The 19,091-nt window shown below is 50.8% G+C and overlaps 8 protein-coding genes across 8 annotated transcripts; 5 read left to right on the forward strand and 3 right to left on the reverse strand.

Moving 5' to 3' along the window:
• Positions 1–1,117: 1,117 nt before the first annotated feature.
• Positions 1,118–2,173, forward strand: ATEG_08432 (putative nicotinamide N-methyltransferase; the record flags this gene model as incomplete). The annotated part of the gene is made up of 2 exons (XM_001217053.1): positions 1,118–2,075; positions 2,151–2,173. 2 exons carry the CDS (start codon positions 1,118–1,120, stop codon positions 2,171–2,173), a joined length of 981 nt encoding a protein of 326 aa, XP_001217053.1.
• Positions 2,174–3,613: 1,440 nt separating this feature from the next.
• On the reverse strand, positions 3,614–4,443 carry ATEG_08433 (cutinase family protein; the record flags this gene model as incomplete). Its single annotated transcript, XM_001217054.1, has 4 exons — positions 3,614–3,875; positions 3,926–4,140; positions 4,199–4,275; positions 4,368–4,443. 4 exons carry the CDS (start codon positions 4,441–4,443, stop codon positions 3,614–3,616), a joined length of 630 nt encoding a protein of 209 aa, XP_001217054.1.
• Positions 4,444–5,042: 599 nt separating this feature from the next.
• Positions 5,043–5,802, reverse strand: ATEG_08434 (uncharacterized protein; the record flags this gene model as incomplete). Its single annotated transcript, XM_001217055.1, has 3 exons — positions 5,043–5,382; positions 5,557–5,600; positions 5,758–5,802. 3 exons carry the CDS (start codon positions 5,800–5,802, stop codon positions 5,043–5,045), a joined length of 429 nt encoding a protein of 142 aa, XP_001217055.1.
• A 648-nt stretch (positions 5,803–6,450) lies between these two features.
• ATEG_08435 (uncharacterized protein) lies at positions 6,451–8,092 on the forward strand (the record flags this gene model as incomplete). The annotated part of the gene is made up of 6 exons (XM_001217056.1): positions 6,451–6,773; positions 6,841–7,265; positions 7,333–7,426; positions 7,476–7,572; positions 7,621–7,818; positions 7,883–8,092. 6 exons carry the CDS (start codon positions 6,451–6,453, stop codon positions 8,090–8,092), a joined length of 1,347 nt encoding a protein of 448 aa, XP_001217056.1.
• A 1,346-nt stretch (positions 8,093–9,438) lies between these two features.
• ATEG_08436 (flavin-containing monooxygenase) lies at positions 9,439–11,292 on the reverse strand (the record flags this gene model as incomplete). The annotated part of the gene is made up of 4 exons (XM_001217057.1): positions 9,439–9,906; positions 9,959–10,681; positions 10,731–11,104; positions 11,151–11,292. The coding sequence occupies 4 exons, from the start codon at positions 11,290–11,292 to the stop codon at positions 9,439–9,441; spliced, it is 1,707 nt and encodes a 568-aa protein (XP_001217057.1).
• Positions 11,293–11,909: 617 nt separating this feature from the next.
• On the forward strand, positions 11,910–13,249 carry ATEG_08437 (serine hydrolase domain-containing protein; the record flags this gene model as incomplete). Its single annotated transcript, XM_001217058.1, has 3 exons — positions 11,910–12,434; positions 12,484–12,781; positions 12,834–13,249. 3 exons carry the CDS (start codon positions 11,910–11,912, stop codon positions 13,247–13,249), a joined length of 1,239 nt encoding a protein of 412 aa, XP_001217058.1.
• A 612-nt stretch (positions 13,250–13,861) lies between these two features.
• Positions 13,862–16,765, forward strand: ATEG_08438 (Zn(II)2Cys6 transcription factor domain-containing protein; the record flags this gene model as incomplete). The annotated part of the gene is made up of 3 exons (XM_001217059.1): positions 13,862–16,383; positions 16,481–16,553; positions 16,757–16,765. The coding sequence occupies 3 exons, from the start codon at positions 13,862–13,864 to the stop codon at positions 16,763–16,765; spliced, it is 2,604 nt and encodes an 867-aa protein (XP_001217059.1).
• A 530-nt stretch (positions 16,766–17,295) lies between these two features.
• Positions 17,296–17,817, forward strand: ATEG_08439 (uncharacterized protein; the record flags this gene model as incomplete). The annotated part of the gene is made up of 2 exons (XM_001217060.1): positions 17,296–17,601; positions 17,668–17,817. 2 exons carry the CDS (start codon positions 17,296–17,298, stop codon positions 17,815–17,817), a joined length of 456 nt encoding a protein of 151 aa, XP_001217060.1.
• Positions 17,818–19,091: the final 1,274 nt, after the last annotated feature.

Raw genomic sequence — 19,091 nt, forward strand, 5'->3', positions numbered from 1 at the left:
GAAGTACTTCGAGCATGTCTTCGAGTGGGCCGCTAACCCGCCTCAATGGAGAGACTTTCTTGGCCCGTTCATCACCGAGTATAGACAAACCCACGGCCGAGATCCAGTGCTCAACCCCCAGCTACAATCCAAGCGGTATGCATCACTTGTTCTTTGTTACTAACTGAGAGTATCTTGCAAGGTGAGCTTGACTCTGGACTGACAAACCTAAAAAAATACAGCGGCTACCTTCCCACAGTGACGGACGAGCAAGAGAAAGCAGGCACCCGGAGATGGAACGTTTTCGAGTCGTGGTATACGACTAATGTCCTGCCCCCTGCTCAGGAAGGCTTCTCCGACACACTTCTCCTCCTGCCGTGGAGTAGTGGCAAGCCGGACTATGGAGATACATACCGGGACGGGTCCCAGCAGTTCACAGGGATCGGCTTCTTCTTCTACAATCTGTCCCCTTACTCTGGGTCGCCGGAGGCTATACTCCCCGGTAAGGCAGACTCTTTTTGATCCCGGCTACGCGTTGTTTAAAGGGAGGTTAACTAACGCACATTTGTATCCAGTCGGCCAGACGTCCTTCACCTCTCGATTGACCAACTCGACCGAATGGCTGCCAACGGCTATCGGGCTTTCCAGCGGGAAGGGGAGCGATGTGATTCTCACGGATCTCATCGCAGATTTTATGTCTGAGATAGATAGCCAGAGCGTGGAAGTTGGCTCCCTGACGTTTGACAACAAGGGTGTCTCCTTGGTCGATACACAGTCGTCTGCGCAACTTCCGCTGAAAAGCGAACTCTGAAGGAGAGGATAGGTCTAGCTGCTGATTGCGAGGTTGAAGCCGCAAGCCTGGCTGCCAATCTTCGCTGAATCCATGGAGAACCACTAAGGGTATCCCAAAAGGACATTGTTGGCTCACCTCATAGTCATGTGACTATTATCATGTGACCGGCGGAAAAGTTCCGCTGGCAGTTTCTCACCGCCAATAAGCATCCAGCAATGACCCTCACCAAAAATTCATGTGCTCCGTCCAAGTACTATATAACCACAATAACTTGGAAAGCACCCAAGAGACATTCTCCCCCATCCAGGACGGAAGCCAAAGGGGCTACTTGGCGGGAGATTCAACATGCTCCATTCACGCATCCGCCCTCTCCCTCGCCGCCAACCGGCGTCTGCGTCCACAATCCCCACCGAGGCTGCCCCTCCGCCAGACTTCGACGATAAAGACAACAACGACGACTCCTCTGCTGAGGACCTCTTCTCCGCCTTTCTCCCCCATCTCTTTCCTGACGACGCGCCCTCCTTCCACGGAGACCCCGGCCAGCGCCTCCTGTACAGCTCCCCGCGCTACGGCGACCTCGAGATTATGGTGCCCTCGTACCCCAGCCAGAGCGAACGCCGCACGGAGGAGATCGCTGCCGGCCTACCCTCCGAAGACGGCAGCGTGAATGCTGTCGACGAGGGCCGCAAGCTATTTGCGCATTTCCTCTGGAGCGCCGCGATGGTGGTCGCCGAGGGCGTGGAAAAGGCTGACACCCTCGCCGCGCGGGGCGAGCTCGACCCCGACACGGCTATGTGGACGGTACGCGACGAGCGCGTGCTAGAACTCGGCGCTGGCGCTGCGTTGCCTTCTGTTATATGTGCGCGTGCGCACGCTGCTGCTGTCACCATCACCGATCACCCGTCGTCGCCAGCATTAACCGGCGCTATCGAGTTTAACGTTCGTCGTAATCTGGCGACTACACAAACAAAAATCACGAGCCAGCCGCATGAATGGGGCACGCTGGAATCGGACCCGTGGGCTGTCGCGCACCGCGGTACCTTTACCCGCATTATCGCGGCCGACTGTTACTGGATGCGCTCGCAGCATGAGAACCTAGTGCGCACAATGAACTGGTTCCTGGCGCCGGGCGGGAGGGTCTGGGTCGTGGCAGGGTTCCACACGGGGCGTGCTATTGTCTCGTGGTTCTTTGAGACGGCCGTGCAGAATGGACTGGAGATCGAGCGCATCCACGAGCGGGATCTTATTTCAACAACCGAGGATGGAGGTGAGGTGCGGCGGGAGTGGATGCCCGAGCGTGAAGGTGAGGGGCCGGAGAATAGGCGGAGATGGTGTGTGGTTGCTCTTCTCAAGCGGAGAGAGTAATATGACTGTACAGGCTTTATTCCCGTCAATATATAGATGTGACTCCCATGACTGATGAATATGAATATATGACTATCTTCCTACCAGGGTCTGATTTATACACGCTAAAAACACACCGTGCAAATCCGTTGCCCTTCCATTCCCCCAAACCGAAACCGCAGACACTCAGCCCTTCTATACACAACTACTTTATCTCCGTCCCAAGCTGATCCTTTCGCCGGCCCGGTTCTGCATCGATCAGCGCGTTGAGATGACGAGAATCCAGACTCGCCAATGCCGCTCAATTAGCAAACACATGCGAGCGGACTATGGCTATTCAGCTTGCCTTTGGGATTTTTAGTTTTGAGCACGGATGTGCTTGGGACTCAAACCTGACGGTGGGGAGGCAGTTTTTTACATTTTCCCTGCCTCATTCGTTCCTTTCTCTGTCCATTACGAAACGGTATATATTGACTGTATCTGTGGCTCGGCCAATAGCCCCGTTTGAACGTTATTGTTGTCTCTCTGACATGAGAAGTAGAAGAGGGCCGGAACGGGAGCAGGCCGGGGACTGCAGTATGGCAACGATCGTCGAATCCTACGCATCCTTCAATGTTGGTCGGTACTAAATTCCGTTAGGAGGTAGCAGTGGAGTGTCGGTTTCAACGTCCTTCGGGCTTTCCATATTGTCATTGCATTACCCCAAGTAGAGGAATGCGGCGGTTACTCCCGCTCGCCCCTGGACATTGCACCTGGGACCCTTTTCCACACCTGAGTCGGAAATTACATTCTTCTGGCAAAGAGAGGATCAATATTCCTCCGATGATAGTAAACACATTTGATATGAATACAATCTTTTCACCGCTATCCGCTATGGGTCTTGGTTACCTAGCTTGTGGACCGAGTACATGGATGGCGAGATAGACACATGGGCCTTGTTGGATCTTCCGAATAAGCACTCCCATCAGCCAACGATATCGTGCTAAATGCTTATTCCTGTGCTTCCCCGACTCCGCAGAACATGTGCCACCAAGGCCAAAAATACTGCATATCCAGTCTAGAGAATAACATTAGAGCGGAATTGAGGGGTCTCTCTTGAAGCACAGTTGTTAATATTCAACATCTTGACAAAGCGCTCAGATGGCAGTACATGACAACCCTCTTTTAAAACAAGGAACAAAAGCTTTATATGCCGAAAATAAGCGAGAAGTGGGAATATGGCAAGATGATGTACTGTATCAGACAGCACCTTACTATCTACATAGGGAGGTCCGTTGCAGATAGAGCCACTTACGGAGGAAATACATTGCCTTGAGACCATCATATTCATCAATCTGTGCTCTTGTACACTCCTAGTTGTAACAGGCCTATTTGGTTCATCACTTGACAGGCACTGCCACTATCTCACCCTATCATCAACGAGGGGCCACACGGCTGCCGAAACCAAACTCCTCGCCAACATAGCTCACTCAAGGTTGACGATAGTCACAATGACCTCTAGACCCTCGCAAGAAGGAAGCTTACGGCATCCGCGACATTGGCCATATAGGTAAAGTGCGCTGCGGTAATGACGAGAGTGCCCTCGCACACCAAGTCGCCGACGGCGCAGTAGATCTTGGTCTTGTCAGTTGGGAAGTTCGGGATACGGCCGCCATCCTGCTGATTGCGGGTGTCTCCGAAGAGCACCACCCCCTTGATCATATTTTTAATGTTGTCGGGCAGTGCGGGAATCGCATTGTGCATGACCGCCGTTCCTTGGCTGGTGACTCGTCAGCGAGGAATATACTAATGTCTAAGAAATGGACGAACCTGTATCCTCCCGCAACAATCTTAGTGTTCGGACACTTTGACGCCGCCAGCTGAAACAGTTCCACGGCTTCGTCAATAGCCGCCTGCGAGGTGCCTTGAGGCAAGAAGTTGGACGCCAGATCGGCTGTATACCGAGGTGCAACACCTTGGCAAGCGACTTGGCCCACCCGCGCCAGTTTCAGGCCGTTGCAAACTCCTGGTCCTGTAGAGCCACCCTGCCCTTTGTAAGCATGGGGCATGGGGGCCTTGGTACCTGGATGGTGCTTCACGTACGAGATAGCCTGTCTCAGTGGAGGCGCGGGCAAAAATGAAAGTGATCTCCTCGCAAGCGCCCACACGCAACTCATTTCCTGTCACTACGTAATAATCAGTGTTACTCTCATGATACGGGAGTAGTAGCAGGATCTTTGAAGAAGGAGCTTCTGGGGCAGAGGGAACATACGCTGTCGCTTTTCAAGGTCAATCGGGCTAGCTGCAACCAGCCCGGTGAGAAGAGTCAAGACAGTCAGAAGCTTCATGATGCTGATAAACGATGAGAATAGTAGGTGTTCCTCTTGTCAATGGTTGTTTAGGTCCTCTTTTGCCAAAGCCTGTGGTCGTGTGCCGTTTTATATGCCAGAAGCCGCCTCGTCGCGGGCCCTTGGTGCACCGGCACTTGGATATCATGGAATGATTCGGCATTTGTCTGCAGTCATTGAAAAATACTGTTCATATTGCCACCTCCTCGGCATGTAAACTGTGATTTCCAGATGTGGACATCGCAGCCTGCTAGAATGGGCATTTGGCTGAGCTGCTGGCCACCTGTGCCGAAAAGGGGGGCGCCATGGCTGCTCAGATGTTGTCTCTTGCTTAAACCCCGCACCAGATCAAGGTAAATGAACCGTCGCTGAATTGACTTTTCCCAGAAAGAACGCAACAGATGTGACATTCCGTCCAGGTGGTGGTTGCGCACAAGAACTTGGCAAATGCATGATAATATACTTATATTGCGGTTCGACTCCTTCCCCCGCCCTCCGTCGTGTTTCTCGTGGTTTGAGCCGAGGATGAAGAACAGATGTTCGCGTTAATTGGAAGAACGATGCGGGGGGAGAATTCCCGAGAATACCTGGTGGGCTCATCACAAATACGAGCCAACGAAAAGGCCATTCAGAGGACTGAAGTGCCGTTCAGGCTCACGGCACTTAGTCGGCAAACGTTGTGGTATCATAGACCCATGATCGCCAAGATAGACAGGGGCAACTGAGCGCGAAATTGATGCTAGACCCGATGCGCCGCGGTACGGGGTTGACCAAGTGGACAGATACCGCCAGATCACCATGAAGAATGAGGGAGGATGTTGGTAGCTTAGAAGTCCAACCACCATGCTTAATTTGAGAAAAACACAGCCTTGAACCAGAATCACAATGTCATCTTGCTCTGATCCCAGAACAGTGTCCTGGGTTGTCACGAAAAACCAACTGTTTGTCATAACTTAGTGATATATATAATGAACGGCACGATGATTGGATATAGACGCATCAAAGTTTCCATCCCAATTTATAGAAACTGCAACGCAGTCATGTGCGCCACTGTGTCCATGACTCAAGGTCCACATTCAGTGTCATTGCGATCGATTCTAGGTGTCCACGTACCTGGTTTCCTGGGCATTCTCGAGACATTGCCAGGAAAACCATACCTAATCCAAACCAGCTCTAGTATAGAGATAGGTGTGAAACAGCAACCCATATCCATATGCTGAGACCTCCCTGTCCAAACTGTGCAAAGTTCATGCCCAAAAGAAGGACGCAGTGAAAGAGAGCGGTACAAAGATAACAGCAAGACATGAGCTTTACCACGCCTTCGGCCTGACTCATGGCATCACAGGACTCCTTGATCATGGTGTTATTCATGACAACCAACATGGCGCGAATGCACTGCTCTGGTAGAGTCAAGGAACGAGAAAGAAGGTATTCATAGTCACGAATAAGCTTTCCAGCAACATCGTCAAGGATTCGTTGCTTTTCTGGCTTTAACATTGATCTCGGCCATCCTATGGATCCGGCGCCTTTGAATATGGCCAGATTATCTTTGATACGTTGGATATGTCCGTCCAATATCCGTTGGTGGTAGAGCAGGTTAGACAAAATCGGGTTTCTTTGTTGAACCAGAAACGCGGGCTGGAGTTCAGAAAACCCACTTCACAAAGGCCCGATTCCATCTCTTCGCGTTTTCCATTCTTTCCGCAATCTACTCCATCAGACCTGTTAGCACTCTAATTACATCCTTACGAACTGTATTCAGAATGGGTGACAGTCTAGTTATTCAACCAATGGGTTGCCTGCAGCGCACTTACGCTACAACACCTGTCCCAGTGATTGAGCATCACTCCTTTTTTCAGCTGGAAGATAAGCGCTTCCTCACACTGCCAGAGTTAGAGGCATGTCCATGCTCCGATTAACTTATGGATCTTTGAAGTAATTTATGAAACACAGATTGACCCACCGACCACTCTCCCCTCACTTGCCACGGTTTTTCGATTGGGTCCCATGGAGACTCCAAATTCAACCTGGCTCCACGATCAAATCCAGTCCTGGCTACACATCGATGATATATTCCAGCCAGAGTTCCTTGCGGGTATCATCATTGTGACAGAGGACAACAGTATACAGCCGAATCTGTCAGCTTCTATCGAAAGCCTGCCCATGGGGTGGAGGCCAGAATGGTGGACCACCCTCAACAAAGAGGTTGGCGGCCAGCTACTCCCAGGTCCTCGCATGGTCTCATACGGGAAGCTTTACACTGTCCACAGGATATACGATGACGTGAACGGGGCTTTCATGGTCGCCATCCAGCCCCCGATTACCCCAGGGTACGTCAGTGTGACTCGAACCCGGCCGCAATGGAGACTGCAGTTTAATGGGATAAAATTTCGACAGACCATTCAAAAACCTCCGTGTTAGCGGTGACTTCTATACAAGCCTCGGAGTTGCAGTGAGCTCACGTATACCTGGGGTCCATGCAGAGGACAAGCCACTTGGTGGTGTGAGATTTGCGGTTAAAGACATATTCGACGTCGAAGGGCTCCGGGTTACAGCAGGGGATCGGGCGTTCTATAGCCTCTCCAAACCGGCAACTGTAACAAGCCCAGCAATCAAGAGACTGATTGATGCCGGAGCTGAGCTCCTGGGTACTCTCAAACTAGGCTCACTGATCGCCCGAGAGGAGCCCACGGAATCTGTTGATTACCATGCGCCGTTCAATCCAAGAGCAGATGGCTATCAGTCTGCTTGGAGCAGCAGCGGTGGAAGCGGCGCAGCCATTGCTTCGTATGATTGGCTGGACTTCACCCTTGGCACAGACAGTAGGTTTGACTCGGCGCAATAAGGGCAGAGGGCCGAGGATCGCTGAAAATCATGCCATAGCAACAGGAAGCAGTCGGCGGCCCGCCATGGCAAATGGAGCTTTCCAGATCCGCCTTACTCATAACCTGATTCCCTTGGACAACGCAGTACCCTCTTTCCCGTACGTTTTCCGGACTTCGTTGGGCATGGAGTTGGCTAATCTATCTCAGGAGATTTGATTCGCCCGCCATGTACACGAGAAGTATTATCTCGTTAGAGAAATGGATGGGCGTTTGGCTCAATCAGACGAGTGCTACCTACAATGATGTAAGTTGAAACAGCAGGCATAGTTTGCACATGCGTTAACAAACTTAGCTTCCTATTTCAATTGTCTACCCTGTTGACTTTCTTCCAATTCAAAACACGAAGCAGATGCAACTAATTGATTTATTCCTTGCTGACATGGAGGCCACATTCGGCATCAAGACGGATAAGGTTTCCATAGCTGACACCTGGAGAGATTTCCCACCAAATGAAGCTGTAAACGTCACAGTTCAGGAGTATCTAAAAGATGTGAGGCTATCATGCAGTTCATCTAGCAGCTTTGCAGAGACACTATGCTGATGGGGAAGTTTAGGTTGGGATCAACACCTTTGTCTACGATGCTTATCATACAATGGACAGCTTCAGAGAAGAGTACCATGAAAAGTTTGGCCGGGAGCCTTACATTAACCCTGTGACTCGTTTCAGATGGTTTGTGAATCGTTATCAATTTGAAAATCTTATGGAGCGTTTGCTGACGGACTCGGAGGGACCTTGCCAAACACATTTCAGGCGCAGAACATGAAGACGGGATGAGACGTCTCGAAGTATATAAGGAGTGGCTGTTGGAGCATATATTGCAGACAAGTCAGAGAAACCCTCTAGTCATCCTGCCTATTACCAGCCAAGAAGTGGACTATAAAGAAGATCCACCTTTGTGAGTTTTCATCAAAATGTAATCTAATTGAAGTTACTCATACATATGAAGGCCACCGGCAGCCCCACATACATTTGATGGCATCTGGTTAGCGCCCGTGATGGGGGCGCCTGAAGTTTCAGTGCCAAGTACGGTATCCCTTGAAAACTCCACACTTGGAACTGTAAATCTAATTGCAGATCTAGTCGGCGAACTGGAGTATCGCTCTCGTGTCAGTGATTTAGATGAGCAACTCCCCGTTGTCGTTTCTGTCTTGGGAAAACCAGGTGCTGTTTGTTTTTCCACTTCTCTCTATGCTGGGTACTGACAATATCTTAAAGGCTGTGACATGGCGTTGATCAACGCAGTGAAGACAGTTCTCCAAAAGTCCGGCAGGGCTTGTGAAGTCAAAACAGGTCGGAGGATGTTTGAATAAAATATTCATTTGGGGGCCGTTATATTATAGAAAGTTCTTTAGCTTTCATAGTTCTATCTAACTTAGATTGAAACACAAAGAATGAAGCAATGGAGGGAAGCAGTTCATCTCATTCTGTAACGACTGACCTGACAGAAGGTAACAGCAGGATTCCGCCAGAAGAAAGGCTAATTGGCAACTGATATACTGGCCCCTTCTCAGCAGCATTTCCCATTTCCTTAACAGGTCTTGTCCAACCGTCGTACTTCCTTTAGTTGCCCATGATGGTAACAATATCTCCCAGCTTCACGTAGTATGGATACCCATGTTTGCTGCTAGACGGAGGGGTTCAGAAGCCCTTCCAGGGACCCTCACGCGTGCCATCCTGGTCTTAAGGCTTGCTCCAGTTGATCGATGCCGGCAAGTTCAAGGACTACAAGTGGGCTCGCGAGATTCACGACCAACTCCTTCCTGTCAACAAGAGTGTTTATCATCGCGCGCCCCATATGGGGTACATTGTTGCGCTAAAATATGGCCTTGTTGCCCGTGGTATCCTGAACCATGCCACTGTCCGGTCCCCTCTTCTTCCGCTTGAGAGTGGCGCGGAGGGCGAGATACATGCTGCGGTGCGAGCTGCTGCTGCGGGAAGAGTCATGTTAGTGAGGACTTCTCGATATACGTTGTATCCAAGAGTAGATAAAGTCTCCCAATGCCAATTCTGGCATTCGCCCATTGCTATAGGTAAGCGGAGGAAATTGGGCAGCGGCCAGGATAAAGTTCAACGACAAAAACATTCAATTGACACTAAAATGATACTCGATCAAGCCTTAACTAAGTCAAATCCTTCCTCCCACTTATCCAAAGCCTCTCGAATCTGGGCGGTATAAGCGGGAATACCTCCAGAGTAGCACACTGGCTCAAAGACCTTGCCAGGGATGCTGCCACCCATGTATGTCGACTTCGTCGTAGGGAAGAGGGTTCGGTCATTTAGCGCGACAACAAGCTTCTTCCACTTGTCGGCGGCCTCCTTCTTGGGGTTGATGTACTTGATACCATGGGCCTCGATCTTGGCAATAGTGTCGGCGATCCAGCGGCCCTGTACCGCGACAGACGTGGGTCCATTGCTCAGGAGAGTCGGACCATGCGGGCCATAGATGTGGAACATGTTGGGATAGCCACTGACGGTGGTGCCGAGGTAGGTGGTTGCGCCTGTGGCCCATTCCTTCTCAAGCTCGGCGCCGTCGATGCTCTTCAGGCCGAGCTGGGTCATGACGCCGGTGACAATATCCTGTGATTGTCAGTTTTGGACTGTGTTGTCTAGTGCACCAATTTGAGCTTACAAATCCAGTTGCGACTGCGATGACATCAAGCTCATGATGAGTCCCATCCTCGAGGGTGATGCCGGTCTCGGTGAACTCCTTAATCGGGTTGTTCTTGATGTCAACCAGGTGCACCGATTCCCGGTTGAACTGTTCGTAATAGTCGTATTCCAGACACGGCCGCTTGATACCAAAGTAGTGCGGCATCTTCAGCGGCGCAAGCAGCTCCCTTAACTGGGGGTCGCCAATACGATCACGGGTCTTCTTTGCCCAGAAATTGTACGTCTCTTTGTTGGCCTCGGGGTTAAAGAAGGAATCCTTGTACACGGCCACCCAGAAGCGGAATCCGCCATCTTTCCAGACCTTCTCGTAGAAGGCCTCGCGCTCCTCGGGAGTGTCGTCAAAGGTGTTGCGCTCGCACCAGTCGTACAAGAAGCCGGCGAAGCTGGTCTCACGGTACCGGAACAGCTCTGGGTAGACGGGCTTGAGACGCTCCTGTTCCTCGACGGTGAGGTCACGCTTGCGCATGGGTACGGCGAGGTTAGGAGTTCGCTGGAAGACCTTAAGATCGCCGGCCTCCGGGCCCCAGGCCTGCGTAATTTGCACACCTGAGGCGCCGGTGCCAATGATGGCGCAGCGCTTATTTTTCACATCGACCTTCTCATCGGGCCAGAATGACGAGTGGTGCACGACGCCCTTGAACTTGTCCATGCCGGGCCAGGGAGGGATATAACGCTTGGCAGCCTGAACGGTTCAGTAGAAGTTCACTTGACTGATGAATGCCATGACTTACAAATCCGGTTCCGAGAATGAGGTACTTGGCCTTGGTCGTGCGACCATCAGCGGACTTGACATTCCATTTCCCCTCCTTCGTGTCGAACTCAGCTCCAATAACGACGGTATTGAAAGCACAGTCTTTCTTGACACCAATGACCTTGTCGACGTGATCGAAGTAATCACGCAGGTTCTGGTAGTTGGGGTAGTTGTTGGGCCAGTTCCAGGTGTTGTATACCTCGGGCCAAGAGAACTCATACTCTGGGACTTCAGAGTCAACGCCGGCTCCGGGGTAGCAGTTCCATCGCCAGGTGCCACCCGTATCGTTGCCGGCCTCAAAGATGACCGTCTTCAAGCCGCGGTCGCGGAGAGTCTTGAGCATGAAGATACCAGCTATGTCGTTAGCTGGTGCATGAGGCCTGTAGAGGATGGCACCTACCAAAACCGGCACCCACAATCAACGCATCGACTTCGAGGTTCTCAGCATATGGCCCAGTCTTATCGGTGTGGACTGCCGAGTAGTCCGTAAGCTCAGTGTTGTACTTCTTGGGACGTGAATCCATGTCGCCTAGGCTGCCCATCTTGAGAATATATCCAAATGATGAAGGGTTGCTGTTATCAAAACACTTACCAGAGGCCAGGCTCCCCTATTTATATTGACTGCATTGCTACACTATCTTTGCTCCTAGGATCGGCCTCCGCTCCCAACAGCGTTGCATCCGCAGTCAAGATAAAGATAAGCCGCAGCTTTGTCGATTCCAATCTGCTGTAGGAGTCGTACGACACATGCATCCAGACCCACCTCCATGCATCATGTGCCAGAGCTCCGCGTTCTTCAGGTCGTTCGGCATCATTAGATGGCCGTTCGTGCCCCCGATTGGGCCCCTTGGGCGATCAGTGGTGGTTGCGGAGTCGCAAAGCGTATGTCCGCAATTGAACATCGCTGTCCGCTGCGGTTCCGCAAGGTGCGGATCCGGGGCCACATACAGCCCTCGAGAAATGCGGGGAAAGCTCTAATTATATCACAGCCAAAGCGGGGTACTGAGGGGATGAGATTTTCATCGGCTGTATGAACCGATTCTTAAATCAGCCATGTCACGTTTGCAGTCTGCAGTATATCAAGCATCGTCACGGCCATCTATATATCCAACATCCAAAATTCTGCCCAATTCTCCGCCGCTCCTCATACACCATCAACATGGCTCTCGACGAGCATGTGGTTTCGCGCCTCCGAGGCATTGTAGACAACGCCTGTGCAGACCAAAAGTCCGGTATCCCCGGGTGCACGGTCGTTGTTGTTCGCAAAGATGGTACCGAACTATTCGCCCACTCTGCCGGTAAGAGAGGCACGGCGTCCAATGACAACATGTCTCTGGACAACATCTTCTGGATTGCGTCTTGCACGAAGATGGTGGTGGGTATTGCCTGCATGCAACTCGTTGAGCAGGGCATTCTCGCGCTGGATGATGGAGAGCAGACGGAGCGTTTGTGCCCTGAATTGAAGAGTCTCAAGGTTCTGCGACCAGATGGCACTTTTGAGGAGAAGAAGCGAGCCATTACTCTGCGGATGCTCTTGAGCCATACGGCTGGATTTGGCTACACGTTTTTCAATGAAAGACTGAGAGATTGGTCGTACCCGGTGGGCGTGGACGAATTCTCTGGGCGGTTTGAAGACATGAAGCTTCCTCTGCTCTTCCAGCCTGGAGAAAGCTGGGAATACGGTGTAAGCGTCATCCACTCATGACCATGGAATGCATTGCTGATTAAAACAGGTTGGTATCGACTGGGCGGGAATTGCATTGGAGCGTGCAACCGGCCTGTCGCTCAATGACTACCTGCAGAAGAATGTCCTCCAGCCTCTTGGGATCAAGGACATGTCCATGATTCCGAGTCACGATATGCGCCGGAGACTGGCGTACATGAACGTCAGAAACCTAGACGGAACTCTCAGGGACCGAGACCACCTTCTTCGAGCGCCCCTGGTTATTGATCCCGACAACAAGGCCGAGGTCGGCAGGTTATTCAACAGCGGCGGAGCAGGCATGTTCGCCAAGCCGCAGGAGTACTGCAGTGAGTAGTCCGCCACCATGGCAATACACAACGCAATAACACGTTCCTGCAGAGGTCCTATCTGTGCTGCTCAATAACGGCACCTGCCCTAAAACGGGGAGCAAGTTGCTTTCCAAGAAGACCGTCGACGAAATGTTCACCAACCAAATCCCTCAGTTCCCCAACTACAGTCGTCAAGGGATCGCAGCTGCAAAGCCGGACCTAACCAACCCTATTGGTGAGCTGTATCCAGTCAGTGGGGACCCGCCACAGGGCTGGGGTCTCACGTTTATGCTGAGCAACGGTGGTGCGACAGGACGGTCAAAGAGCACAGCGCACTGGGCTGGGCTGCCGAATCTGTGGTGGTGGGCGGACAGAGAGAAGGGGGTTGCGGGGATTATTTGTACGCAGATTCTGCCATTTGCAGATATCAAGGTGCTTGGTTTATGGGGAGCAGTCGAGGCCGAGATATACAAAGCACTGGCTTAGGGAGATGGACTTAGGAAGATCTACCGGACATAAGGAAGTTAGTTGTCCCGTATCATCGATGCCCTCTTGCCGCAAGAGAAATTGTGATCGATTCATCTATGGACCTACATCAAATTGAGGCGCAGCTCCGTGAATGGAAGAGACTACTTGGTTTGATATGTTCTGATGGAGAGAAAAATCCTGTCCCTCGGATTGCAAAACTATGGACGGTCGGGATGCGCTCTGGTAAGACAATAGGTGGGTTGAATAAGATCTGATATGAATCATACCTAATACGTCAGGACGCCGCGTGTACGGAGTACCGTGTATGGCTGCGCTCGGGCAGTGGATGGATTAAGCTTAGACCGTCCCAGACGTGAAGTGCGGGGAGAATCCGGGGAAGCTGGGGTTCCATCTACCCGACACTCCCCATATACGTAGGGTATCCCCCATAGTCCCCACCCGTGGACCTCCCGCTTGGAACACCCATCTAAATTGCCCCTCCAGTCCCCGCACCCTGGCTCGACTTCAATTACTTCAGCACCAACACATCGAATCTTCACTTTTGAGTTTGGAGGAAGAAGAGAGAACAAAGAGAGAAGAAAAGGAAGAGAGTCAACGACTGTGGCCGCCATGTCTGTCCAGAAACGCGCACCGGCACGCACGCAAGGATCCAGGATCAGACGTCAGAACCACTCTTGCGACCAGTGCAGGAGATCCAAGCGAGCGTGCGATGCACAATGGCCGAGTCAAACCCGACGAGCGTCATTCGACAATGTTGACAGCCGGCGGTCGCCATGCTCCTATTGCGCCAAAACAAACAAGCGCTGTACCATGGAGTGGGCCCAGTCAAAGGTCCAGTCTGTGCTGAACTCGCTCAGCCAGCAACCCAATTCCGAGTGCTTGAGTGGAGAGCCTCTTGTCCCTCCATTTGAGGCTGATGAGTCCTACCTCGAGGCGGGATCTGGGACGTGGGATGATCTGCTCAGATCAAATCCCGCTCACGAGATGATGGCCTGGGAGCCCGCCAGGCTCGATCTCCCTGGCTCGTTGACGACTTGTGATCGAGTGCTGCACAATCCTATGCTCAGCGATAGCGAGGCAGCTCAGGAGGCGCAGACAGAGGTGCCTGCCACATTTACCTCTGCCCACTCGCTGTCCGATTTCCTGCCATCAGAGCTCTCCGATGCCTCAGATATCTCAACTCAGCAGCTCTCGGACCTCGAATTTGATCCGATGTGCCATCAGATATGGCCAGCCTCCCGGGCTTCTCAAACGTCTCAGGCGTACAGCAACCTGCAATCCACCTCATCAAAAAGCCCTTGGCAACTGGAAGAATCTGCACAGTTGTTTTCCAACAAACAATGCTCCCGCTGGAGCGTCACCCAATATTCGCTCTCCCCCTTTTCAATCGATCAACAACTGATCTCCACTACCAACCACCAATTGACTTCCGCTAACTTGCTTCAAATCTATCATGATGTACTAGAGCACAATCTATCGTGCTGGTTGACTGAGATGACCTGTCCCTATCTACCAAGATCACGAAGCCCCGCAAAAGTCGTGCCCGAATGGGGTTCATCCTGGTCCAACAGGATATACCAGCGCACAATAAAACTCGATCGCGTTGCACAATCTTGCCAGCTTCTACGTCTGACACGTTCGGAAGATCGGGCTGCATCCAAGGCCCTGCACCTTGCGATCATGGCGTTTGCTACGCAGTGGGCACAGGGTAGTCATCGTCAGCGCGAGAAATATTCCCATAGATCTCTCAATCATGCCGGTGATGAAATTGCAGATGGTATCACAGGCGAATTCGACCAGATTCTCCGGAACTACTTTTGGGACCAGGCGCATCACGCACTAGAGCAAGTCTCCGAAGTTGAGTCATACAGAGTGGCTTGTGCCGAACTGATCTTCGGCCTAACACAAAGACCATGCAATGCCGACAACCAGTCCCTTGAACCTCAGATAGAAGCGCGATACCGCAAATTTGCCATTGACTCGGTCATGTCACAGGTGCGTGATATAATACGTAGGGAAGGGCCACCGAGATACATGGAGAGCGCAGCTCGAAAGATGCACGCATTGAAGTATCGCTGCGATGCATATGAAAAGGGTCTCGGCAAGCAGCGCGGCAGCCGAGAGAAGGACGCCCATGGCATTGCAGCTATGAGCTCCGAGGATCGAGCGACAATCGGCCTGCTCTACTGGCTGGCCATCATGTTCGACACTATCTCCTCGTCCATGAACGAACGTCCAGTTGTTGTCGTGGATGAGGAGTGTGAGCACGAAGCGCAAAAGGAGAAGCAGAAGATCGCCAAAATGGACCAAGCTCTCGTGCGAGGCCGCTGGAATCTTGAACTTCTCATACAAGGAAGCGTCGACAATACGCACCAAACACACTGGCCCTGTTCCTACGAGGCCGCGGCCGAGGACGTCATTAAGTCCGCGCCGGTCAAAGTCCTCATCTTCCGCCACCTGTCGTACCTACAAAACGCTGTTCGCAAGGGCTCTCACGAAGGGCATATTGAAGACATTATCTCCAGTACAATGTCACTGTATCATTACTGGAACAAGACTCACGGTGCCTTCTTTGGGGAACTCGTGCAGAACTACAGTGCGGTTCCGCAGCGCATACAGGGCTGGTTTGTCTGTATCTCTGCACACTGGCACCTTGCTGCCCTGTTGCTTGCAGATCTCCTGGACTTCATCGACGAGAATGCCCTGGGGATGGAAGACGCGACCTGCAACCGGAGGACCAGTCAAATGGCCTGGAGGATTCGGAAGCATAGTGCAAGGGAGCTATCAGACCTGGCACGAGTTGCTACGCCGCCTGACGGCGATATCAACTTGGGCGTGCCGCAAATGCCAGACTTTCACCACGCTGTCAACGAAGGGACGCTGCTGACCGAGCCATGGACCATGCTTCTGATCAGGGCGTTTACCACGGCTTCCACGGTTCTTCTTGGTGAAGCTGATGAAACCTTGCGCTACGACGAGTCTACTCTTGGACACAATAGTCATGATTTTGAACGCATTATGGAGCGGGCCGAGGACTGTGTAAAAGGGCTGTGGCTTTTGGGTAAAAAGTCGGACATGGCACGAATGATAGCTGACACGCTTTCACTCGCGCTGGGAAGTTTAAGGAATGAGTGTGTTGGACATCGCACATCCCCAAGACCAGCCAGTCTGTGATGATATGCTCAGCCATAGATCCCTTTCCCTCAATTCTCTATTGTTACTATCTAGTGTCTTCGTGCAGTATAGTCTGAAGGGCTGTGTTAGGGGTGACACCATCGGAGGTCTTATTCTGCTTGGAAAGGTCCGTCTCTCCCATGATTTGAAAGCCTTATAGTCGGCAGTGCTACTAATATCTCTTTAAGTAGCAAATATAAAGATTTATTTTACGTACCTTCTATATTTATAAAAGAAATTATTATTTATTTTTATCTATTTAAGTAAATTTTTTCAATGCTTATAGTCTTTTATTAAATAATATTTATAATAATAATTTTATTTTATTAGACTTTTTAAGAGTCCTTTAGTCATAAATAATTTATATTCTAATTTTGCTTAATCCTATGATTCATTTTCCTAAACTTAGCTGCTAATTTCTTCGAATTAAACTACCTAACTATTCTATCATTAAAATAAAGATTTGAGTAGTAATATATGCCCTGGATTGGGGAATCATCCTGCTGAAACTGGGATTAGGAAAACCTTGGAGCCTGCAATGGGCTCCATAGGGTCTTGGGTACGGAGATATGTACCTTATCGACAGGCAGTTATGGACATACAACATCTATGTATGTCAGATTTTAGCAAACGGGGTTAGGTGGCTTTCAAAGTAAGCCTGGAAGGCAGTTTCAGCCTAGTATGCCTCGCAGTCCTCTATCCTAGTAGCGCCAACCTGCATCGCCTTGCACCCTCATCCTGTTTATTTATTCTGGATATCCCTTGTGTTGAGTCCTCTCTCCATTACATCCTATTTTATCTCCCAATCGCCATATAATACATTCCTACGTGACCACCACCAGCGTGCTGACCACTCTCAAACCGCCACCATGATTATCTTGCCCCTGCCGACGGACAACGAAATCGATGCATTCGAGGAAGCATTCCTCCAGCAAACCTATCGTTTTATCAATCGAGACCTAATTCGTGAGGCCCTTCAGGGCTGTGCCCCATACAACCCCAGCGGCAATAAGAGCCTCGCGTTGGCTGGCGACGCCATTCTCCGCCAAGTCCTTGTCGACTATGGCAGGGAGAGACAGACCACCCCAGGCAGGATACCCTTTCGTAACCCACAAATCATCTGCAAACTAACGGCTCCGTTTATGGCAGACGAGATCCAGAACACCATCACGCAGGTAGCCTCTAATAACAATCTGCACTCCCGGGGGGTTAGCCTAGGCCTTGACCCTTTTATCATAAAGAATCCAGGACAGTGGGGTGTTGTGGCTGGGAAGAATGTTATGGCCACCACTATGGAAGCCATTATCGGCGCAGTCTACTATGACTCCAACAAGGATCGTAATGCCTGCGAAAGGGTCATGGCTGCACTTGGCCTCTCCTGGCCCAAGTGATTCATCGCAGTCCTTTCGATGGTATTTCCTTGCTATAGGGCCGGATAGAAGCCTTGATAAAGGGACAAGGACAATCCTTTTGCCGGGCTGAACCTTCTTCATTCAACAGTGGGGTGGCCTGGAAAGTCGCTTGCATGTCACAGCAGTGCTGAATGAATCTTGTTCGCGCGACAATGGGTTTCCTTTACCCCTTTATTGTGGCTTCTCTCTGGACCCATGGTTGGGAAATATTCCATGAAATCATACCTGCTGAAGGACGCAAGAAAGTCAAGGAACAAATCAGTTCTTAATGTCATCTTATCAATACCGGAAATCAGAGTAATGGAGTCGAACCTATCTACTTCCGCAGCTGGATCATCCTACATATATTAATGCCCTTACCTAGGCGGATGAGGAGGGAGGAATCCGCAGCAGAAGGTTCCCGATAGTAGTAAGGTTCCCGCCATAAAGGGACTCGGAAGACTTGTTGGGTCTTCACACCTCCTTCTTGTCCTATACCCTGTTGTAGATATAGTATCATTCTACCCCTTCATTAGGTCCAGTTATATGACGACAACTGTGTCTTTGCTGGGCGATCCCATTCTCATCTCAATCCCATCTGCGCAAGTCTCTGTCTCCCTGTCTGCGGAAATTTTGTAATCCGAATAATTAGAGGGTGTAGTAAAGATTATATAGCCTGGTTTTACCTTGTTCCTAAAGGGTACGTGCGCTAAGGATTGCATGAGCATTACCCCATCAACTTGATCTGCACGACACCCCTGAACATATCATTCAATCAAATGTGCATAACACAGTTGCCTAGCAGAATAGGACGCTAATCTAATCTTCTACTTTCCAATACGGTCGCTTTCTACTTTGTTTCACCTGAAACACTGGGAATAACTGAGTTTGTAATATGATTTTGCTTCGCATATGCACAACATACTGAACATATCCCTAGTAGAGGTAGAGTGTTCCGGCGGTTTTGTCAGGAGACGCATGAGGAGTGTGACATACGTTATGTGGGAGCAGCAGTGTCATAAAAGAACCTTCGTCCTTGGTGGAGTGGCGCTGCGTGCTGTTCTCTTCTACCTAAACCCGTGATTAAGTGGTTATCAGTCTATCACTGGTTGATCCCTACACACTCAGTATATCACCAATAAGAGAGCCTGGGCTGCCCTAATTCAGCCAGCCACTGTGATTGCCATATGACTACTTGCATGGGGCAATAAACAAAAAAATCACTAAAGTGAGGATCCTGATTGGGTCCAACACTGTACATCGTGGCCGACTTG

This window comes from Aspergillus terreus, genomic scaffold (genome assembly GCF_000149615.1).
Source record: "Aspergillus terreus NIH2624 scaffold_12 genomic scaffold, whole genome shotgun sequence".
Taxonomy (NCBI): Eukaryota; Fungi; Ascomycota; class Eurotiomycetes; order Eurotiales; family Aspergillaceae; genus Aspergillus; species Aspergillus terreus.